This window comes from Sesamum indicum, linkage group LG6 (assembly GCF_026168435.1).
Source record: "Sesamum indicum cultivar Baizhima isolate 11 linkage group LG6, ASM2616843v1, whole genome shotgun sequence".
In the NCBI taxonomy this organism is placed as follows: Eukaryota; Viridiplantae; Streptophyta; class Magnoliopsida; order Lamiales; family Pedaliaceae; genus Sesamum; species Sesamum indicum.
The window spans coordinates 26,190,412-26,214,370 of record NC_142662.1 but is presented as its reverse complement, the minus strand read 5'-3'; the positions used below and the strand labels follow the sequence as shown (position 1 = coordinate 26,214,370).

The 23,959-nt window shown below is 36.4% G+C and overlaps 4 protein-coding genes across 10 annotated transcripts; 1 reads left to right on the top strand and 3 right to left on the bottom strand.

Annotated features, from left to right (window-relative positions):
• Positions 1 to 35: 35 nt before the first annotated feature.
• Positions 36 to 3,919, bottom strand: HMT2 (homocysteine methyltransferase 2). The gene is made up of 7 exons (XM_011081584.3): positions 3,755 to 3,919; positions 2,690 to 2,746; positions 2,361 to 2,590; positions 1,945 to 2,074; positions 1,497 to 1,700; positions 946 to 1,017; positions 36 to 482 (listed from the first exon to the last, which is right to left on the bottom strand). The coding sequence occupies exons 1-7, from the start codon at positions 3,917 to 3,919 to the stop codon at positions 327 to 329; spliced, it is 1,014 nt and encodes a 337-aa protein (XP_011079886.2). The 3' UTR covers positions 36 to 326.
• A 1,681-nt stretch (positions 3,920 to 5,600) lies between these two features.
• LOC105163295 (serine/threonine-protein kinase 52) lies at positions 5,601 to 8,818 on the bottom strand. Its single transcript, XM_011081585.3, has 6 exons — positions 8,098 to 8,818; positions 7,164 to 7,285; positions 6,699 to 6,907; positions 6,425 to 6,599; positions 6,184 to 6,318; positions 5,601 to 5,993 (listed from the first exon to the last, which is right to left on the bottom strand). Exons 1-6 carry the CDS (start codon positions 8,420 to 8,422, stop codon positions 5,787 to 5,789), a joined length of 1,173 nt encoding a protein of 390 aa, XP_011079887.1. The 5' UTR covers positions 8,423 to 8,818; the 3' UTR covers positions 5,601 to 5,786.
• A 440-nt stretch (positions 8,819 to 9,258) lies between these two features.
• On the bottom strand, positions 9,259 to 18,449 carry MCCA (methylcrotonyl-CoA carboxylase alpha chain). 4 transcript variants are annotated; one of them, XM_011081587.3, is made up of 16 exons: positions 18,047 to 18,449; positions 17,158 to 17,279; positions 16,732 to 16,879; positions 16,076 to 16,213; positions 15,756 to 15,851; positions 15,602 to 15,661; positions 14,631 to 14,723; positions 14,432 to 14,543; positions 13,641 to 13,745; positions 13,249 to 13,385; positions 12,385 to 12,619; positions 12,148 to 12,305; positions 11,918 to 12,034; positions 10,771 to 11,013; positions 10,585 to 10,680; positions 9,259 to 9,510 (listed from the first exon to the last, which is right to left on the bottom strand). In XM_011081587.3, the coding sequence occupies exons 1-16, from the start codon at positions 18,377 to 18,379 to the stop codon at positions 9,487 to 9,489; spliced, it is 2,217 nt and encodes a 738-aa protein (XP_011079889.1). In that variant the 5' UTR covers positions 18,380 to 18,449; the 3' UTR covers positions 9,259 to 9,486. The 4 variants fall into 4 exon arrangements, with proteins under 4 accessions (XP_011079889.1, XP_088738127.1, XP_020550290.1 ...); XM_020694631.2 differs by having other exon boundaries at positions 9,263 to 9,510; positions 17,158 to 17,266; positions 18,047 to 18,183; XM_011081588.3 differs by lacking the exon at positions 9,259 to 9,510 and adding an exon at positions 10,157 to 10,386 and having other exon boundaries at positions 18,047 to 18,448.
• A 1,511-nt stretch (positions 18,450 to 19,960) lies between these two features.
• LOC105163297 (protein NETWORKED 1D) lies at positions 19,961 to 23,466 on the top strand. 4 transcript variants are annotated; one of them, XM_088881214.1, is made up of 5 exons: positions 19,961 to 20,117; positions 20,683 to 20,919; positions 21,491 to 21,789; positions 21,958 to 22,509; positions 23,184 to 23,466. In XM_088881214.1, the coding sequence occupies exons 2-5, from the start codon at positions 20,838 to 20,840 to the stop codon at positions 23,187 to 23,189; spliced, it is 939 nt and encodes a 312-aa protein (XP_088737340.1). In that variant the 5' UTR covers positions 19,961 to 20,117; positions 20,683 to 20,837; the 3' UTR covers positions 23,190 to 23,466. The 4 variants fall into 4 exon arrangements, with proteins under 4 accessions (XP_088737340.1, XP_011079892.1, XP_011079891.1 ...); XM_011081589.3 differs by lacking the exon at positions 23,184 to 23,466 and adding an exon at positions 20,498 to 20,560 and having other exon boundaries at positions 19,998 to 20,117; positions 21,958 to 22,846; XM_088881213.1 differs by lacking the exons at positions 19,961 to 20,117; positions 23,184 to 23,466 and adding exons at positions 20,195 to 20,212; positions 20,498 to 20,560 and having other exon boundaries at positions 21,958 to 22,846.
• Positions 23,467 to 23,959: the final 493 nt, after the last annotated feature.

The window sequence follows — 23,959 nt, the reverse complement described above, 5'->3', positions numbered from 1 at the left end:
CAGGAAACGTAAGAATGATCTGGCAAGCAACAAACTAAGAAGCAAGAGGGAAATTTCTTTCGACAGAAAAACCAGCACTACATAAAAGTCTTGCCAACAGCTGAACGCTTAATGGTCACAAATATGATACAAGTGAGTCCAACAGTCCATCTATAAGTTGCCTGACCTGTAAAACCTGGACATATCTCTCTCAGTGAGTCAAGAGTCTCATCCCTCTCCAGTTACAGTTGAAGCAAAACTTCATCAGTTACGAACTGAATTGCATTTTCAACTTGACTAATAGCCATAAAGACCTCCTTTCCTCTTGAATTGCCCGCCATTGAGCCTCAAGAAGGGGCGACAGATCTCCTAGATAGAGTTCTATAAATGGCTCGGATAGTGTTGGGAGTTGTTCGGCAGCAACCTCCTACAAGTGATGCTCCTGCTTCACACCATTTGTTTACATATGAAACAAAATCTTCATCCGAGACCCCAGTGTTTTGCTGCAATGAAAAATAAGACATTCATAGCAGGATTGGAATAACACCTTGGCCAGATATCAGCCAAATCAGATAAAGTTTCATAATTTACAATCTGTGCAACTCCTGGAGTTGTTGATCTTAAGAAAACACGTAGGATTATACTTGACATTATTTACAAAGAAAAGTGTTCCATTTTGTTCCTTAATACATAGCAGAAGTACAATGTGTGATACCAGGACAACCAGTATTCGTGTTCTTTGTGCATGAGGAAACCAGTGTTGTTCCTCAGATTTTCTCTGAGGCCTTCCAAAAATGCATGTGTTGTCAAAATACAAGGTGATCTGCCATCTTTAAATAATCATTTCAATATAAAAACATGCACTTATTATTATGAGGTGAACAAAAGAATAGGCAAACAATCTGAGGCCAATCTTTCTTTCATTTTCACAAGAACAAAAACTTAAAAACAGAATGAAAACCTTACCACCCACTCCTTGCGGTCAGCATCATAACTCTCACCACTATTTGGGTAAATGAGTATGGGTTTAGACGTCACCTGAGGTACAATCAAGTCAAGAGCAACAAATATAAGTATGATTTTGATTAGCATTATACGGCTAGAGCTCGTCCAAAAGTTCAGGTATGACATTAAAACACACAATTGACTATTTCACATCAGTTGATGTTGCACAGTACAAACTACCACCACCACATCAGTGGAAAGAAAGATAAAAGGAAAAAAAGGCTTCCATTATTAAAAAAATTGTATGACCAGCATATTTTGCAGCTCTTCACGTCATGGTTTTCTTTTCATCTTTATACTACAAGATAACAGTAACATCGACTAATACACAAGGGAAATCCATTTGCAAACCACAGCATGAAGACTAGATCAAAAACTACAACTTAATCAAACAATATTTAAAGTGGAAATCAGAACACGACAAAACCAATGATCAGATCATATGCACCACTATAAATAGAAGAGCAAATAATATAATACAAGAAAACAAAAGTGCAGAGGCCACTGAGTACCTTCTTGATGGATAAAATAAGATCCCTGATAAATCTCGGGGGAGTGCAGTTAATTCCTACCGCAATAATTTTGTTGGATGACTCAGCAACGGCAACACACTCAGGCAAAGAATCACCGCTAACCACGTGGACTCCATCTTTTGAATTGAAGGACAGCCATGCAGGAATATTAATTTCTTCTTCCTCGAGAAGCTGAGCAAAAGCCTGGAGGCAGAAATCCTTATCAATACAAACTAAACTCACATTAAGGATAACAACCCAGATTACCACACAGACTATCCTAAATCTTTTGCTATGTCTCATGTTTATTCATTATTAACACAACTTATGACATCATACAAGAAATACTCTGAAAAGGTCTAACAATAAAAATAACTGAAGTCGGCATTTAATTTCTTCCTATTTGTGACAACAAAACTAGGTGGCTGGGGCAACAAAATTTCAGTACCTGAGCTTCCAGCTTGTTCGGTACTGTTTCAAAGGCTATAAGATCAGGCCCAGAATCTGCAAGAACCTTCACCCTCCTTCGGTGGAAATTCTTCAAGAACCCCAGATCCATAGCATCTCCATAATCACCACTGTAGAAGAACAAGAAACACATAGGTAAATTGCCCAATGTAAGCTAAACTCAAACCATAATGCAAACAGAAATTAGTTCTCAAAATAATATAGTAAGCTGGTCAAAGTCTTCAAGTAAAAGCATCAACACTTGCTAATACATCTTGTAAGCACGGATGTACACCATAGAAAGCTAGTATGAAAACATTAGCATCATCCTTCCCTGGCCATATCTTCAATACAGAGAGAACATCAAACGCAAAGAAAGAAGATTGCGTGGTGGCTAGGAATGTTGTATCAATATACCTATATTCTGAACCATCAGCTAGGTAAGCCCCATAACTACCCACGGATGCTGCGACCAATATTTTCCGTTGCTTAAGAACTCTATTGTCCGATGTATGACCAGTAGAGGCTTCACGGCACCTCCTGTAGTATAGTTCTCGGGCCTCACATGCAATTTCAACACTCTTTCTGAGCAAGTTTTCACTTTCTTCCAGAGAATAACCTTTGTTCTCAAACCCCTGTATAGTTGCCTGTGAAGTAATGAAGTTTAAGAATTGAAATTTCAGCTTCACTTATATGTACACATGGCAAGATGAGGACCTTCTAAGTTAAATGCAAGAACAAAGTACCTGATAAGATGCTGTAATAATTATATCTGCACCAGCCTCAAGGTAATCAAGGTGTACCTGCTCTATTAAGATAAAGCATGAGCATTGATGATATATTTGTTTGGAACTCAGCACTATCTTTCAATTTGAAATTTGTGAGGAAAAAATTTCATCAAACAAACAAGAGGTCTGGATTCAATCTCAGCACCACAACAAGCTTAGAGGCTTAATATGTTGCGCCAGAGCACTTCCATAAAATTACAAAACAAATTACCACTTCGTCTATACTATTACAGCAATAAATTCTAAAACTCTGCAGTGGTGCTTGTAGCTGACTGGTAACACAATAAATTTCCAGTAGATGCTAATACATAGAATGTTTTAATATTGAGAACAAATGTCTTAAATCAAAGACTGTGTAGAGCTATCATTCCAATAAGCTAGGGCATGTCATCCATCATATGCTTTAGTAAGTTTTGGGTATTTGCAGAGTCACCTCCCCAGAGTAATTTCTCATAATCCCAAGCAATAAGGATTAAACGAAGGGATTGAAATTGTTTTAAAGGTCCATACTAGTTCCTAAACTTTCTAGATTCTCCCAGCTTGATGATCCAAATCAAGAAAAGTGATGTCCCACTGAAACCATTAAATTGTTGATCCTGCCACCATTACTAACCACCATAAAAATTCGTAAATGCAACTTGTAAGTGGACAAAGATGGATAATTGGCCACATGGTGGTCCACACCTCATTAACTTTTTTTTGTTTTCTCCCCTAACAATTAAAGCATCATATCCACTCACTGCAGAATTCTGAACTAGCAAACTCACAAAACTACAAAGAAAACAAGACTGCTAAAGCTGACAAAATAATCACATCATGACCCAATCTTTAATCATTATTCTAAGATTACGTACGAAACTCTTACATGGACAACTTAATACATACATAATAAGCGCAAAAAGAATCCAAATCTTCAATAAGACAAACAACCCACTAGCCCTGAAAGTACGGGCTAAAACGAACCCTGAACGAAAAACCCATCAGTGTTAAGCAAAGTCACAACATAAAGAATAAAAGGCATACAGTGCGGATAAGATGAGGAGAGGTGAGAAGGCACTTGGCGCTCCAGAGAGGGTCATTGAGATCGGCTCCATAGCGTTCGAGCTCCGTCGCTAGTCCGCCATCAATCACGGCAACATCGCCGCATTGGTGGAGGAAACTTGACATGACGGTCTCTGCAGGCCCCATTCTCCAAATCTTGGGTGTGCAGAGGCAGTTTGAGGTTTGGAGGTTTTTGGTGAAGAAAAATGGATGGACTTAATGCCCAAACTAACGTCTCACTGTATTTATATGGATACAGATGGTAATATTCCTACCCCCTCATTTCTCAATTTGATTATATATTTTTTTAATTCAAAATACATTACGTGTCAACGTAACAACATGCAAGACACGATAATTATAATTTAATCTAAATTATATTTTTAATTTCTTTTATAATTATATTTTTAATTTTAAAAAAATAATATAAATCGAAAGTATCATAAAAGATCCCATCCATTTCCATTATAAATACATTGGTATTATATATTAATATCATTCTGCGTGTATTACATGTCCACCCATTTTTCTGTAACTTTATAGGTCATGAATTTGAATCTTGCTATATTCATAAAATATTATTTTATTGTATAATTGGTATTATTTAGATTTTATTTATCTAATATTACTAATCAGGATATAATTATTATATGCAATGATATTACACATAAATAATTATAATCAATTAATAATAATTCAAGTTTCATATAAAAAAAGGAAAAAATAGGTATATTCATGCTCACTATCATTGTAAATAAATAAATCTCATGTATATATATATATTTTTGTTCTGTAGTTTCTGATTATTAAATTTATCGTTGTTATCATAGTTTTAAAATTGTCAGATTCTTCTCCGTGTCCAGATTCATGGTACTAATTTTATTTTCATTTTTTAGTGAAAAAAATGTGTGTTTTTAATTTTATATAATTTTTTGTGCGAAAACGATGAGAAACTATAAATACCTCCTGTTTTAACGGCATTCTAACAGTAAGACCATTCCATTAGACTTTGTTAGATATTCATTTAAATTTTTTAGTGAACTAACCAAAATATTATTTTAAATTATAAATTATAATTTTATATATTTTTTACAAATTAATATTTTATGTGGATTATTTATTATTATAAACAATTTTTTTTTCTTAAGAAATTCAGCAAAGGTAAAGCAATAATGTCCACTCACCGTCTAAAAGGCTACATAATTGTTTTTCAAACAACAATGAGGTATTCGTTATTATACCAAATTTAAAGAAACGTAGTTGTAATTTGCCCATAAATATATAAATGGATATAATTAGAATACATTCAAACCAACTTAAAGTTTCATTTTTCATAATTGTTTCGAAAACTAAAATTAAAATAAGACATAACGAAAGAAGCATATTAATAGTCCTACAAAAAATAATTTTAATGGGAAATTGAGATACCTTTATTATTATTATTATTATGCAGGAAAATATGCTAAGAAATTCCATCCAAGGGTTGCCCAAAATTCTATTCTTCCTTGTGCATCAAAGTAGGAATTGATGCCCTCTTTGCTTGCTTACCTTCAACAAACCACTTTCATGGATTATGCTTCTAGAGGTATTTATTCTTTTTTGTTTTTTTTTTTATATGAAAGATAGGTCGTGAATTTAAATTTTAAGAAAGAGTCGGAAAATCAATTTTAATTCTTAAAAAGGAAAAAATAAGTATACATATTCTTTTTATAGTAACAAGAGTATTCATGCTTGAACTGAGTCATATAAAATTAAAATTAATTATATAATGCGCGGTAGGTATGGTCGAAAATTTTATTTAAATAAGAAAATTTCAATAAAGAAAATATAACATTACCCAATCACAATTTCTTTTATTTAATAATTCAGTCACAGTCAGAATGGAATATAGACATCTTGTGGGCAAACACTGTTTATTAAAAGACCATCTCCAGAAGAGTAAAATGTAAATGAATTGATTCTATGTAAAATTGATTGCTTATTACAGCAGGAACTGAATAAGGTTGTGGTCTAGTCATGGACCACGAGCTTTTCTGAAACAAAAGCATCCGCCAGCCTCATCATCAGGTACCATTCCACCACCCTTGCTCGTGTCCACTGCTTCTAACAGCCTCACGACCTCGTCCATCTCAGGCCGATTTTCTGGTTTTGCATCCCAACACTTGCGCATGATGCTTGCGAATCCACCCGGGCAGCATCGTGGAACTTCTGGTCGTAAGTTCTGGGGAAGTAGAAATTTACGATCATTAATGGAAAGGTCGTTAAAAATGCTTTACCAGTTTTTTAGTACTCTACGGAAACAGAAACTAGTAGCAAATCGGTCCATTTCACCTAATAGAACGAAAGTGAGATTACTACTCCACATGCAATGAATCGAACAATAGCAATAACTATTCCTACAGAAGACGGACCTGTTGCACCACAGCGGCAGACACGTCAGCGAAGCTGAGATCAGGATAAGGCATATCGCAGCAGTATATTTCCCACAAGCATATGCCGAAACTGTAGACATCGCATTTCCTATTGTAAGGCTTGCCGTCAAGAACCTAAAAATTTCAAAAGCCATTAGTTTTTGCTTAGCTGGTTGGCCTTAACATGGAACAGTTTTAGATGAAACAGCTAAATACTAGATTGGAAAAGATAATAGCGTACCTCTGGTGCCATGTAGCCGAGAGTACCAGTATTTCCAGTCATATCCCGTGGATTCTGAGCTTCAATCCGAGCAACACCAAAATCGGCAATTTTAAGAGTTCTATTAGAATCAAGCAGCATATTCTCTGTTTTGACGTCACGATGCACAATTTTTTTCGAGTGGAGGTAACTCAAACTGCAGAATCAGAAGGGGAACTAGTGAGAAACAGAAAAGGCACTTTCTTGGTGAGGACCAATTTATGAATTTGAATTATTTAACCATAATGTTTCTCACCCTCTAGCAAGATCTAGGGCAAGTTGAATCACAACCCCAAAAGCGAGTTTTTTCCTGCTATTCCTGATTAAGAACTTCTTTAATGTCCCACCTGGAATGTACTCCACCACAACACAACATGCTCTGGACGGAAGTGAGTTGAAACTACCAGCCAAAGTGCCTTGAGAAGGTAGCTTGAGATTCGATGTTCCCATTGAGGCACCAATAAACTAGAAAGAAAGAAAGTGTTAAGTTGTGAGCAAATCAAGTCATAAACATAGACAAATTGATCATGTCTTAAAAATAGAATGCGAATCTGACTATTGCTATATATGCTAATATTATAGAACACGGACTGCGTGAAATCTGACCATGCCTAAGATTGGTGTTAAAAAAGTGCAGAGACAGCTATCAAATTTGTCTCAAAGCTTAAAATGTTGCATTTTCAAAATAAAGTCGTATGAATGTAAAAGACTTAATCTTCACCTTAGTGACGTTTGGGTGGTCAAGCTTCTGCCAGACAGCTACTTCTTGTTTAAAAGATGCCCGAAGAGCAGCGCTCTCAGCTGCAGTAGCAATGCCATCCTCCCCCCAGTCCAATACCTTCACTATGTAGTTGAGAATTTTGCAGTTGTCAGAGAGTAACACAATTAAATATGTAAGATGCAGGTTTTCATTACACAAGGACAACAAAAATTAGTTGGCGCTTGCAGCTGATGTTACATAGTTATACATATTGCACACACGAAAGACCGATAAAATTCATTTCCAGAATCAGACATCCATCCGTTTATTATCCATCTTTACAATAATTGATTCAGTTCATAAACATAGGCAAGAACACAAAATAGAGAGCTAAAAATTCATTGAAGAAATAACTTCATGAATATATAAAGCTCCAGGACTAATTTCAAGAGTAGGCGCCTCAAGTTTCAGCAGATCATCAATGCAATGAACTTTACTTATCACTATTCCACACTGATGAAAGTATGGAATTTATTAACTTAATCCTATTTCTACAAGATTCAGGGGCTTAAATAAGTTACACAAAAACTTCAATCAAACTGCTGCATAGATGAGAAAAAGACAATTTGGAGGATTATGCTTCCTACAATGCTTACAACAGTTTTATAGGCTCATTGTTTCATACAATTAATAGAACGTGGAACCATATTTGCTTAAGTTAATGTCATTGCCTCAATACTCCAAAACACTGTCTAGTCCCTCCAGAAACATTACTTCTGAACTTAAACAGTAAGAACCATACGTGAATGATGGAGAATTCTCACAGAAAATAAACCAAAAAAAGACAGTGAAAAAGCACAAATTTGTTTAATCTTCAGCAGAAACATGACAAAAATGAAAAAAATCCTTCATAAGATAAACAAGATTAAAGGAGGGAAGCAGATTCTAGTCTTACCTGCAACATCTTGGCCATCATAAACACCTTTATAAACTGTACCATACGTCCCATGAGCTATAACATTTTTTATATCAAGCTTAGACAAATCGATTTCCCATTCTTCGGGCTTGTTATGGGCTTCAGCATCTCTAGACCAAGCCCGACTCAAATGCTTCTCCAGCTGCACATCCCAAGTCTTGAAATCAATCTTATCAGCCCTCAAGAACACAGTGCTCTCTCTGTTATCACCCGCACTACCCACATCCTTCACTCTCAATTCCAAGGCGCCTTCTTCAAAGTTGTGGGCTGTCCCAACAACACTCTCTTCCTTCTTCAAATCCATTCTCGTGGCTCAAAGCAAAACAAATAGAAGCTTAAAGCACGAAATCAGAAAGAACAAGAATATACCAAGAAATGCTCAAAGCCCATTAGAAACATTCAAGAGAGCGAGGGAAGCATGAATACAGAAACAGCTGTTGAGAGATGAAAGAGTAGAAATAGTGGTGGTAGTGAATGGTGGAGCCAAGAAAGAAAATAAATAGAGGCAGAAAGGGAGGGAGAAAAGGGTTGGTATCCGTGAAAGAGAACAATCAAATGGAATGGAAGGTAGTGGAAATGTAAACAGGGAATGACATCTCATGCGAAAGAGATTGTACAACGACACAAGATTGAGTTTTTGGAAGCCACGAAACGCAAAGTGAGGACCCGTGTGCTTGTGGACCAGATTTTTTACATGGACGATGAAAATTGGTAGGTAGGTATGTAGCCGCTTGCTGCTGCACTTGTTTGCATGTTTATCATTAAACCGCCAGGCTAAGTAAGCATAAAACATGAGCACCTCCCAAAGATTAAAGCTTCAATAAGTACGAGATTGAATTTTATGTTGCTAATTGTATTTCATCTTTTAAAATCCATTTTGCAAAAAACTTAAATCAAATAGAAAATTCACTTTCTAAGAAACGATATTGAATCTTGGAAAAAAAAAGAGAGCTAAAAATGCAATCGAAATCCAGTGCAACTTCGGTACCAACGCAAGGCGTCTTGTGTGTAAAATCCACATCAATTTAAAATTTGCGAAAATTTTTTATACATATTAAATGTATGTACAAAATGTTTATAATAGAAAAGTAAAATAATAAAAAAACTCACACTTGATGAGTTCATCTAACGATAAGTTAAATCAAAAACAAAATCTATGTCATCTGCCGATCGACAATAAATACTATAATCACATCACATGGCATATATCGATATGTTCGGGGCAGGGATTTTATTATTTTTCCAATCAATTTACAGATCTTGTCTGTCTCTTCAGGGCCAGGGAACAGGACAAAGACAAGAGGATCCCTCTCTGCAGCTTGCGTCCGACGGAATCAAACAAACTACATTACATTCTTTCAGTTGAGATTAGATGCCATGTGATGGCCATTCCTGGTATTGTTATATTCACAAACCATAATTAAAAGAATGCGTCGCATCACCTAACCTAAAAAGGAACGAAAATGATTAAATCATAATTAAACAAATAGTGGTAACGATCATCCAACATATCTCCAAATATGTCCCTGTGCATTTGTCTTTGGCAGTAAAAGGCAAGGAATTCAATGCCATGAACAAGAATTCCTGTTGGTTTCTTCATTAGCTAGCACCCATTATGATATAGAAACATCGATTAAAACTTCACATATGAAGTCTCGAGGATAAAACTGTAGTTACCCTCTCATTCTACAATAATTGGCTATTTACATGGTATACAAAAGTTGCAAGCTGTATGGCATATCGTAGGAATATGAGGGCCTCAACGTCAGCGTATTCCGTACCAACATGAGCGAGGATGGTCCAAGTCGGGAAGTTCAATGAATTTAGGCGAACAAATTTGGATCTTAAGGTCAACGGTGGCTTTCGTCCTTAAAACAGTAAAAAAAGAGTAGGGCTCACCTAACACAATTGATCATTTCCAAGAGCATTTCGTAAAAATTATATGAAGGCAAACAAGAAGAATAACAAGAATGCTAAAAAGCAATTTGAAACAACATTATCTTGAAAACAACCACCAAATGTAGAGAGGAAGAGAAAATGAACATGGGAAATTATTTGCAGGCTTTTCAAAGACCAATAAAGTTTTTGGTTTTATTACATTTTTCAAAGTGATGGTCAGGGGTAAGAACCTGATGGTGATATTTACAAACAGGTATGTGTCCAATTAGGTTACTGGTCCCATGGTCCATCTCTGCCATACATTAAAAACAGAGGGATTTTTTCAATTCGTGCACACAAATAATCCTCTCTTCCACATTTTTACCCGTCCTGTTCAAGAGAAATGTAGCTTGTATCATAATGAAGCAGAAAGTATTGGTGCTGGTAAAATGACTCTATAAGCTGCAACTAGCATGCCTTCAGCAACATAAACCAGCTCATGAATTTAGATACAGTATTTCCAGGCAAGCAATGATATTCTGCAAGTGGGCAAATGAGGTCAAAAGACCATTATGAGCAATGACTCACCTTTACAGCAAATAGAACTGTACCATCCGAAACCTGTTGACCGGCACTGACTCGAAGCCTGCTGATGCAACCAGCACTTGGTGCCTTCACAACATGCTGCAGAAGAAGTTGTTAAGCAACATATGCTGAAAATAAAACATCTAATAATTTAGGCAGAGTAAAGCGTTCCAGAACACAGACGCAAACCTCCATTTTCATAGCTTCTAAGACTAATATAGGTTGCCCTTCTACAACTTTTGCACCGTCCTGTACCAAAACTTTAACTACTAAACCAGCCATAGGAGCCACAACAGTCCCAGGTGGATGTGAGGATGCCTCAGGAGCAGGCTTCTGATAGGATTCATCGATATCAGCAAGGTCAAGGCCTTTTCTCTGTTTAAAATGGTAATGGGATGATCCATGCCAGATGTGAATATGCTCCATCTGATCCTGCAATTGAGTCAGGGTTTTTACTCGGAATTAGTAAAGAAATGCAGAACATAGTGTTGAACAAAAGTCCTTTGCCATCATCCACCTTGTACCAAGAAAACCAATGAAATGAATAGAAAGCCATGTATGCTTGATGACAAATAAGAGGATAGCATCACCAGAACTGTGGGCATAACTTGTCACACTATTGTCTCGACTTATGAGTCACTTATTGATAATGAACATAGACTATCAATCATCACATTTAGAAAGGATTTGAAAATTTAAGGTCGATACCCCCCCCCCCCTGTTTCCTATTTAAATGGTTTGTGTGCTTTCACGCTTGCGGAAGGTGCGCGTATGAAGGGCTGGCTAATTGAAAGTCATTTCAGTCATCAAAGGATTTACTGAGATACGGTGTGTTCTATTTGATCGCCTCGAGAGCATATCAAACAACTGATTAGAGCAACTTGCTGCTGTAGTAAGATACAGCACTTTTCTCCATTACTGCAGCTGTGACTGTCATTGTATATGTACAAGTGTATTATAATTCTCATTATACTTCTTTTACATGTGTACAGAAGTGTCAGCATGGCAAATAAGTGAATGCAGTGCAATCACTGGAAATGGTTGCATGTGGGAGAGAGTGCGATAGTCCTGGGCGTGAACTCCTGAGTAGAAATAATTGGTATTTGATACTATTAATTTATTTTTCATAGAGATAGTGACAAGCTGCAGCAACTAGACCTTAGTTCTATAGAAGGGCTTCCAACAAATTAAACAGTATAGGCATTAACAAGAAGACAAATTCCTGAAAATGGAAACACATGAACTCTAAAGCAAGCAAAAAGGAAAAAGACAATAAAATGAGAGAAAAATATGAGAAAAAAGTTCCTTTTCATTGTCTCCTAGGGTAAAAATTCACCTTCTGATAAACAGCTATGCTGACATTCACGCTTACACCACCATGTTCAACTCTAAAATCATGGTCTCTTAAGTGCGCCACATTCAACTTGAGACCAGGAAAACTACTTCCTCCAACCTGTAAGTGCATATTACTAGTTCAAGATAGGGTTCCTGAAATTATTAATTTGAAGTCCAAGAGAAATTCAGAAGCAAAAACATTCAGCTTGGAATGAGCAGAAGAAAAACAACCTCAATTAGATATTTCCCTTCACCCAGATAAGTGATATGTACTGGTACAAATTTCGAGCTACCGTTGCTAGATTCATCTTCCCACTCAAGCTCCATTGTACGTTTTGCAGAATAATTGACTCGGAAAGGAGGATTAGCATACCACAAGGAAAGGTTACCTGTGCATGAGTACAGGATTAGTGATTCCAAGGATACAAGAAGCATCTGTAGGCTACATAAGTTGCATCATTAAATTACCAGGCCTGCCTTCTTTTGTTACTGCATGTTCCTTCTCACAAACACAAGCAGCTGCAATGGCAGCCCCATGTATAGCAGCATTATAAACTTGCTGTTTTGATAACTGATCAGTTGGATCAATGAACAGATCATCTTTATGCAAATCAATGAAATTGGTTTCCACTTCTCCATTTTCAAAAGCTCCATGGTTTGCAAGTTTTAAGAGAAAATCTATATTGGTTGGCAAACCTGCAACCTGCAAGAACTAATGATCAGATTCCACTCAATTGACAAATGACTAAATTAGGAAATGTGATTAAGTGACCTGGCAGCGGAGTTTCATAGATGACTACGTAGTGGGGACAGGGTCATCAAGCAAAAAAACATTGGTTTCTTCATAGAAATTAGATTACAAGAAAAAGAAGAAGAAAGGTCGTGGCAAAAATCTTGCACATGAAAGAAAGAGAAAATGCTGATTATCGGATGAAGCAGATCGGAGGCACTTCCATCATCATCCTTGTAATTTGGAATTCTACATCATGATCCCAATAAGCTTACAAAAACTACTGTTAGCATATCACGTCCTATGGAACTACCAAAACACATTCCTCAAACACCAAAAAAAAAAAAAGACGACATTATGATCATCAACAACTAGTTTATAACATGCACAAATTAGCAGGGAATTTTGATCCATTGAGCAGAATGTTACATCAAAAGGATCTTTTAAACCTAAAAGTAAATTAGTATAAATTCAACTTTCATAAACGGCCCATGTGATACGAATATCTGGAAAGTCGCAAAAACTTGAGCATTATTTAACAAACAACTATCTACATGCAATAAAATTGCAAAAGCTATTGCTTTATCCCTAATTCAGTGTACCTGAAACGTTGACAGGCAATCCTTCATTTTGATTAATGCACCTGTTCGATCTTCTCCCCACACTACAAGTTTAGCTATCATGGGATCATAATGCATGCTAACTGTGTCTCCCTGCTCAACTCCAGTCTCAACCCTAACTGGTAATAGGAATTAACTTGAAATGAGAAAAATTCACAAAAAAAAAATGGCCAAATCTCCAGTTTGAAAGATGCATTATATCCAAGTCGAAAAATTATTAAAATAGACTCTTCAGGAAGTCATCAAGATTTATTTCATCAGCACCAGTAACTTCTATGACAGGTTGCATGATTAGTTTGAGGGGTTAGTTTTGGAGTTGTATAGAATTTGCTATTATTTGATTTAACTGAGTTGTTGACTTTGGTTTGTAGTACCTTCGGATGAAACTTGAACAGGACGATAGTGATGAAGAATTCCAGTTGCTGGGAGAAATCCTTTTGGAACATTCTCAGCATATATGCGGGCTTCAAAAGCATGACCTGTCATAAGAAGTACTCAGAAAGGTACAATACTACAATCAGCCCAGGAATGAAGGAATCATCACCATATTATATTCCCAAAGATCGGAAGAAAAAGAAGTTATAAATGTACTGAATAAGCAGACAGGTATGCATGAAACAGTAAAAGTAATATAATCCATCTGATCTCGTCTAAAGGTCAAAGCTTATGTAAAGACTCATGAAAAACAAACATATTTGAAGTCAAGCATATCAACTATAGCACAAATTAACATTAATCATCAGTCAAAGTTGCAGAAAAAGTACTTAGGTCAGATTGCAACACAATATTTAAGATCTTCAACAATCACTACCTTTACCTGATTTTTAGCCCGACACAAAATATCCTAGTAGATAACCTTTATCTAATACTAAGCATGCAATGCGACGCACATATGCTCTGATTGGTGAATGTTACATTCAAGAATAACATGTTCCAGGATGCCCAATATTGAACAAGAGTAATAGACGGTACAGAAATCCGTGGTGTAAAAACCACAGGATCATACATATATATATGCCCTTCTTTGACCCCTACTCAATCTGAAACTTTTGAAATGCCTCCCTCCAAGTTATACTAAAACAGTTCGACGTTGATGAAGCATGAGCATACATAGCACCACATCAAATGGCAGCATTAAAAGATTCACATATATATGAAATCTTACCTGACAAGGGCACATCTGATTGACTAACTGGAAGAGGTTCTCCATTAGCAACACGTATTTGCCACTCCACAAGATCTTGACCAACAATCATCTCAGTAACAGGATGTTCAACCTGCAAGAAAGGCCAACATTTTCTGCATTTAGAAGTATATAAAAAATAAAAATAAATAGAAGGCATGGTTTGGAGAGATGAAACCACCTGAAGACGGGTGTTCATCTCCATAAAATAAAATTCTCCGGTAAGAGTATCAACTATAAACTCAACAGTGCCAGCATTGTGATAACCGACTGCCTACACAAAAGTGGAAATCAAAGTATTGCAAAGTTATTAAGTGAGACTACAAACAGAACAGCTGAACTGATTACAAACTTCTACAAAGACTTCCAAAAGCAGTTGACATTCCCATTATATTTAAACATTTGAAACCATCGGACATATAAACAAAAGTAATGAGTTTCTGTTTGGAAAAGTTTTTATTTATATAAAGGATGATGGAGAGTAAGAGGGAGTAATACAAAGCAAATGCCTCATGATATTTTTCTTCTCAGATTCATATAGTTCAATCACAGAAGATATCTTCTGCATCTGGGAGACCAATTGTCAGTTCACTGAATTGCCTTTTCTTCTTTCTTTTCTTTATTCTTGTTTTTTGAAGAAAAGAATTAGAAGATCCTATAAGAATATGCTCCACTAGATCATTGCCCAGAACCCTTTTGCATTCTCTTCATCATAGATTAAGTTGAAACCGTGCTCTTACTTGAGCATGCTAACTGAGAATGCTGAACAAAAATATCATGATTAGCAGCTAGCATCACTTAGGACTAGGAAGGCACATCAAAGAGAAGAATATTTTACACAACCTTCAATTTCCAGCACATATACAGCTTACTCTGAGAAAAAAGTTGTCAAACAACATACTATGTCTAAGAAGCATTCTTGTAAGAGTAAAGGCACACAAGATTGTATGCTGCTTCAAAAAGAGTAACAGAGCAATTCAAAGGATCCCTCAATGGCTTCAAAAGTTGATGAAGAATATGCTAAAGAGAAAGATGAAATTAAAAAAATCCATCAATCCATGCCATCTCCATGACAACTGGCAGTAAATAAAGCACCAACATATAAAAAGCAATGATGGACAAAAACAGCAGATACTTGAATCCATCAATCACCTTGGCTGCAGATACAGCCGCTTTACCCAAGTGTGACCGAAAATCATTGCTGATGTTTGGCTGCAGTTACAGAATGTTTTTCACAGTCAGATAGCAGTACAAGGATAAACCAAAAAATTGAAACTAAAGGAGCATGCTGGAAGAGAAGAATTACAGCAGGGGCTTCTTCAATAATCTTCTGGTGTCTCCTCTGCACACTGCAATCTCTCTCATTTAGATGTATAACACTGCCGTGTTTGTCCCCAAAGATCTACAGTGCGAAGCTAGATAAGTGTCTTCTTGTCATTAACAAGGCATTTAGTAGATAATCTCTTCTCAGCTTTTTTATCAGGAAATTCTTTGTGCAAATGCTAGAAATGGGAGGGATGTAAAGGAAACAAATGATGAAGAATGTGTTTCATGGACTAAACCAGTTTAATGGACAAACAGACAGACGAGCTTTCAAACTGATATTGGGATTAACAACAAGAGTACCTGGACTTCTATGTGCCTCGGTTTTGTGATATATTTCTCCAGCAGGATTGTGTTGATTCCAAAAGACGCAGCAGCTTCTCGTTGTGCTCCAACAAATGCATCAGCAAAATCGTTAGGACTTTGCACAATTCTCATACCCTAAAATAGGCAAGAACAATATTATGCTTCGAAACCATCAGTGAACTAGTTCAGGTTGTACTGACTAGCAAATTTCAGACAAATTTTGACAGGTAAAAGAAAAGGCCTAAGAGGGGCATCCACTGTTCTATTTGTGCATCACATGAATAGAGGATTGAATGGAAAGTGGAATAGGAAAACCTTAACATATGCACAGCATATTAGTCCAAGAATGGAAGCAACTCAAACCTCTCAACACCAAATTCTGATCATTTCATCAGTTATGATTTAATGAGTCTACTTAAACTTACACATGGTCCCCAATTTTATAACAATAGAGCACGTCCAACCATAACATGCCCCAGTCCCAGTGCTCTTTTGGTTCCAAAGATTAACAAAAATTGAAAATAGAAATGTTACATACTATACAGAGAAAAAGATCAAGTAATAAAGTCGAATAGCAGTTTAACTACAATACTTATATCAACGAATCTTAAATAAGCAAAATTAAGGGGACGAAAAATCAAAAGTAGTAGCACCTTCCCTCCACCTCCATGAGTTGGCTTGATCAATACAGGATATCCGATTCTATCTGCTTCTAACTTCATTAAATCGATATCTTGTTCGTCACCATGATATCCAGGCACTAGGGGTACTCCAGCCGCACCCATTATTCTCTTTGAAGCACTGAAACATAATATTCCTCAATTAGGACTTGACAGAATATACAATTAACAGAGAATTAAATATTTCACATAGAGGATGCGGTGAGAAAATTTTATTGGATATGTATCTATCAAGTTCCCAAAAGTGTTTTGTCATGTCCAAGTATCCAAGAGAGCGAGCTCTCTGTTTCAATGCAACCAAAGCTCCTCAGCATCTATGTGTAGGCAAAGATGAAGAAAGATAAACCAAGAGTAGAACCTTAATGAACCAGAAGGTAGTGAAATGCCCTGCAGTATTACCTTTTATCACCCATGTCACGAATTGCCGATGCAGGAGGTCCAATAAATATAAAACCCTCATCTTCACAAAGTTGGGCAAACTCAGAGCTTTCTGATAAGAAACCATAACCTGGGTGGATAGCCTAATTATCACAAAGAAGACATCCCAGTCTAAAAGTGCATCCCATAATCACTAAGCAATCAACCATCTATATGATGAACAATAAGAAATAGTACAATTGATGAAAATTATAAGCCGACCAAAATATAGCAATGTAATACACCAAGTTGCCCTTGCTGTTGTTAGAATAAATCACAGGAACTTATTATATACCATTAATTGGTATTCGCTGTGCCAGTTTAGATATCCTGTTTTACTTTTTATCGCCATAAAATCTGATTTAGTGACACTTCGCATTCATGAAAATTTTCCAATCCCGAAACAAATATTTTATACATGGTCCTTTTGGGGGAGAGTTACAAAATTCTAATGTTCCAGTCTACACCTGGACGTAGCTTTATAAACTAGCTAGCTGGTGCGGAGCTCAAAGTTAAACAGTTGTAGATAAATACAGTAAAGCAAAAAGAGCTCTCTCACAGTTTTCAGCGTACTGATTAACTCAACTTGTGAACTCTGTAAACTAAACACGTAAAATGATAAAAGTTTTCGAACTGGCCCATTTAACTTGCAAATTGATTTTCAAAATGAACAGAAGTGAAGACATTCCTTAAAAATACTGCAGAGCTTCTAAATTTCGCTCAGTTTTGAGACTACACGTTCCACTTGAACCCGAATAAACCTTACCCCTCCCACATTTATTTACTTCTCCTCAAAATTTGAAAATTAAGCAAAAGACATTCGATTAAGCAACACATGACGAGAAGAAGAGAACCATTCAGTATGTATAACCTGAGCTCCGGTTCTGGAAGCGGCCTCAATAATAGTGGTAGCGCTCAAGTAGCTAAGCCGAGCAGGCGGGGGTCCAATCCTAACGGCCTCATCAGCAGACTTAACATGCAAGCTGCTCTCATCGGCGTCGCTGTAAACCGCGACAGTCCGAATCCCCAAGCGCTTGGCCGTACGAATAATCCTGCACGCTATTTCACCTCTATTGGCGATCAATATCTTCTCTATTCGTCCACTCGCTCGGCTGACTGAATCCCTCACACTGGAAGAGAACTCTCTGCGCCCAACCGGCAGAGCTCTGGCTCTTCGACGGATTAGTAGACCTAGGAACGACATCGTCTGGAAGCTCACACGCAGTAAAGTGTGACGATTCTTTGATGGAGGAAATAAATGACGACGGAGAGGGAGCTGATTTCATTTTATTATTTTTCATTTTATATAATATATATTTTATTATTATTATTATTGGATAATACTGTCTATATTATTTTATTGCCTAACCGGAATAAATGATCCTATGCGACGCTGGCGTGGCAGACATGACCAATACTCTATTTCTTCCAATCCTCAAGAAAAAAAAAAAAGAAAAATACAATGAATCCCCTCTATATCTTTAATATTTGATTTAAAATTATGTAATTTTTTTATAAAAGTCTAACATTATCAATTTTATACTTATGGTATTTCTTCTTGTTAAAAAAAATTATAAAAAAAAGTCTAATAAGATGGATGAAAAATTATTTCAAAAAATAAGTCAATTATAATTTTCTATCACAAATAAATTTTAGTCAATTCATCTAACAAGGCTGACGGCTTATGCTAGCTGTTGAACCATAATTAAAATTAAAGTATTATTAATTTTTTAAACAATAAAAAATATTTATAACGAAGGCAAATTTAATAAGAGTTGGATGAAAATAAGAGGAAAAAAAAAGGAAATGAATTGAGTCCAGTATTCCAGCCCAAAGAACCCACTTTCACTGTTTCTTCACTTCAGATTTCGGTAGAATGTCAAATAGCTCGCTGCTCGGCATATTCATTTATCAATTCTGAGGTTCCAAGACCCATAGCATCAATGCTGAATAACACTCAAGTCCTGTAATACCAAGACCTGAAGATCTTTCTTAGTATTCATATATGTTGGTCCTATCACGTCAAAATTTGTATACTTTCTTCACACACTAGATCCGCATCCCAGGAAAGAACTATGATTCCTTCACCATTTTTGTCTTTTCAACTCTAATGAACCGTCGTAGAGTTCTCCACAACATGAAGCAGTTAAAAGAATACAAAGCAAACAAGGTTTATAGCCCATGGGAAAGCTTGTAAAACGTATCTCGACTGAAAAAAGATTAGCATTTAGAGTCGATAATTGAAATGTTTCTATCTAGTCTGATTTTACACATTCTACCATGTATAAGTACAATATTGCAGCACTACAACAATAGCAGTAAATGGGGCCTTAGGCAATAATCAATTTACATTGCCATTTCTGTCCAGCCAAGAACATGAAGTTCACAACATGCTGGACCAGCAAGAAATTCAATACCACACTTGTACAAGGATGTATTGTTTTCTTCCTTTGATGCTTGTGACGGCAAATTGCATCACTCGTACCATGTGTACACAGGCAATGAAGAATAAGGCCAAAACATTACCCAGTTACATCCTAGTCATTACAAGTTGTGCCACTCCTGCCGATTCATGTGTTGCCAGGGGCATCTCCGGGCAGCTTTCGGTTAAGGTAGCGAATAACAGCATCTTCAACCCTGTCAAGTCAATGAGGCATTTCAACGACTTTTGACTTCTCCTAAATTACAAGCAAATACATGCAACCCTGCAGAACCTGACAATATCGCTTGTACGCGAAATACAGAAAACAGCTCACAAACAGTCCAGTATTCCAGCCCAAAATGAAGGCCCAAAGAAAAGCAGTCATAGTGTCCTTTTTATAATATCACTGCTTTGACTTTCAAGAAAACTCTTGCATCTGCCTCCAAAAAAAAAAAAAAAAAGAGAGAGAGAGAAAAGAAAGAAAACTTCTGCATCAATCCGTTTTAATTTCTTGTTTCCAGTAAGTGGTTTTTTCTACTCCATGCATTATTAGTGTATAATTCAATCAAATTTCAGTTTATGTATGTTTGGATGTATTTCTTGTGCGGATATACAGTATGACTCGTTGGTTGACTTGTTTCTTGAATTTTATTTTATTTTTTTTCAAGAAAATAATCTTGATGATATGAGTTTCAGTTTGTTCTTTGATGGAAATGGGATCTTGGTTGAATGTGGCTTATGGGTTTTAATCTTGTATTTTCTTGACCACTATGTTGTCGCGTTGGCGGCGCTGTCGTTGACTGAAAACCTTGTTAATTCTTGACTGTACTAATGTTTTGTTCATTTATGAGGAAAAACTTTATTGTTGTTGTCTTCTAATTTATGTTTGAATCTTGCCAGGTAATTTTTTTCTGATGAACTGTACTCTTCTGTTGAATTATTTGAGACTTGAATGTCTTTAAGGTATTCAGACTGTGGGTGTGTGATCTCAAGCTATGTGTTCCCTCAACAGTTTTCTTTCTATATACAGCAATCATAAATTCTTGGAACTTATTTCTTGATTCTTTTGTACCGTCTTGGCTTAGGTGCAGAGACCGAGAGATCCTGAACTCAATTCTGTTTATTAATATTGAATTGAGTGCTCTGAAGTTTTTGTGGGGTTGGATTGATTACACCTGTTATACTTTCTTCTGCCACTGCCATCGAAAGTCGGGGAGTCATTAGCATCACATAAGAAAAGATGGCGAAACGGTCGTATGCCTCGTGGTGGGATACCCGTATAAGTCCCAAGAACTCAAAATGGCTCCAAGAAAATCTCACAGGTATAGGAGCTTCTGGTTTGACTGAAAATATGTGTTCGCAGAAAGGAGCACATACTTGTCTCATTTCTTTCAATTGCATGTGAGGTGAAATCTGGGGAAGACTGTGCTGCTGTTCATTTTTGTGCTTGTATATATCAATGGCTATGATGAGTTTGGATTAAATGTACTAACTATCATCAGAACTGTAATGGGCTGGGAAAAATTGTTTATTCTCTTTCGCATTTTGTGAGTCAGTTGGCTTTTCATATCAATTTGTTTCGTTTGCCTGTAGAAAAATACAGTTCTTGTCCTCCTTGCACTCTTTATATTTTTCCTATATCACTCTTCAGTTGATTTTGAGAAGATGCAAGTTAAATGCCAATGTTTTCCGGTGATACAAGTGTGGATTTTTATGTACATGCTAAGATGTGTCTATGCGAAGTAGAAGGATGTACTGTTTACAAGTCATCAGCAGATAAGTTGGAAGATCATGGCAATAAAATTGGTTTCAGTTTTAGATGTAACTTGTACATCAAAATGGAATTAACACGATGCATGCGTTCATACTGAATGTCTTTTTGTGTTCTTGTAGATATGGATGTCAAAGTTAAATCAATGCTACAGATCATTGAGGGAGATGTGGATTCCTTTGCCAGGAGGGCAGATATGTATTACCAGAAACAACCAGAGCTTATTACATTGCTTGAGGAAATTTATAGAGGATATCGTGCATTGGCAGAAAGATATGACCATGCAAACTCTATGATTCGTTTTGCCCACCGTACTATAGAAGAAGCTTTTCCAAATCAAGTCCTGTTGATGTTTGCTGATGATTCACCGGCGAGTGATGTTTCTGGGACTGATCCAGGAACTCGTGATATGCCGATACCGGTATGTGTATAATGTGAAAAAATGTTGACATAGGAAGTGTTCTCTAGGTCTTCTTTTGTCTGACCTCATGCTATCAAACTGATTTGTGAATTCATGGATGAGTCTGTTGAACAAAACACTCATAGCAATGAGAATAACCATGTCAACGATCCAAAATTGTCAAACCAGGAAGGTAATTCTGAGGAGATTCTATGGTTGAAGGAGGCCCTTGCGAAACTGGAAACTGAGAAAGAAGCTGGCCTTGTTCAGTACCGACAAAGTTTGGATAAAGTGTCCCTGCTTGAAGCTGAGATCTCCAAGACCAGGGAGGATTTCAGCGTGCTCAGTGATCGGGCAAACAAAGCTGAAAATGAAGTTGTTGTCCTGAAGGAAATGCTGACCAGATTAGAAGCTGAAAAGGAGTCTAAGCTTCAAGACTACCAACAATTCGTTGACAGGATATCTAATCCGCAGGCTGTCATATCTTCTGCCCAGGAGGATGCACAGAAACTTAACAAAAGAGCGAATAGTGCTGGAACTGAAGCGCAATCCTTAAAATCTGAACTCGATAAGTTGGCTGTTGAAAAGGATGCAGCTCTCGATCAGTACATGCAATCACTGGAGATCATATCAGACCTGGAGCACAAATTACAACTTACTGAGGAAGATGCCAGAGGGTTCAAAGAGAGAGCTGAAAAAGCGGAGAGTGAAGTTGAAATTCTGAGACAAACCTTTGCCAAGGTGAGTTAAATCTACCAAGCTTGAAAATGCTTTTCAATACAACTAAATTTCTGTACCAGCTGGCGTATTCCATTGATCTTGTCACAAAGACAACCATATTTTCCAAATACTAGCATGTTTTGGTGATAAAACCTGGTTCACTTTGAATCATGGTGGGTGCAGATGGACATTGAAACTGATATATTCTGGATGAAATTACCTTTGGACCTTTTGATATCAGGATTACCCAATTCTGATAACTGCGTTTTTCGTATTGTATTAATTTATTTGTAGTAAAAACTTTTCCAGAACTTAATTCATTAACTTTGTGAAAAAGTTAATCATTTTGTTTGGTTCATTCATATTTCAACTACAGTAGTGGCTATCATACTCCAAGCAGTGAAGTCTAGTTTAGACGGCCTGTTTCATGTTTTAAACAGTAATTAAACTGAAAACATGTTTGTTTATATTTATTCACATTGGAAATATATTAATTTGACACCACAGTTCAATATAAAACACAATCTTATTAAATAATTCAAACATATTCTCATTTCACTTGAAAACCCATGCAAAATTGAAAATGCGTATTTCCCACCATAAACTGAAAACTTGTGCATATTTTGGGATGAAATGTTAATAAGTCTTTAGAATTGCATTATATATTGATGAGGTGTTTGGATATACAAATTTAGGAGTAGAGTTGTGAACTCAGAACGCTCTGCAGCAAATTCTTGTGCAAAGTTGAGATCTTCACCATGTTGGCAACAGCAGCTCTTTTATCAGGTTTGGTGAAATCCTCTACATAAATGGGGACACTGCAGTCTATTGAGTTTTTGGCATATATTTGTATTTTGTGATGGGTTTTTTTAGGTTGGATGAAATGTGGTTGTGTTAGGATCGTTGACCTGAAATATTTTGAAATCAAGTCATCACATCTAAGCCACGGTTGGCACCAAATAATAATTCTTACTACCACTGCTCAATCTTCCATCAGGACAACATTGTTAACACGATTGTTCAAACACGACAAATCCTATCGACATCACCTCAAATTTTATTCATAGTGCTACTCTCCCGGCCATGATGACTAAAATATCGTTGAGATAAAAAACTTTAAAAAAAAGAAATTTCGGCCCAAATTAGTATTCGAAGCCCTAAGCCCAATTTATTGGAAATTAAAATTATTGGTCCATGCTCAATTATTAGGACTGCTCGCGGTTGGTCGTTCCAATCTTTACACCTGTAGAAAAATCAAGAGACAGTTGCATAATCGATAATGTGATATTATTTTTTAAATTAATTATAATACTTAAAATAAATAAATTATTTTTTATATTATTTCTACATAAATGAAAAACGTATGTCAATTTCTTTATAAATGTATACTAAAATTTTGTGAGTATAAATATGGTGAAGTCGTGAATCAGAATCACGTATGTCAAACCTGAATCAATCGTATGACAAGTGT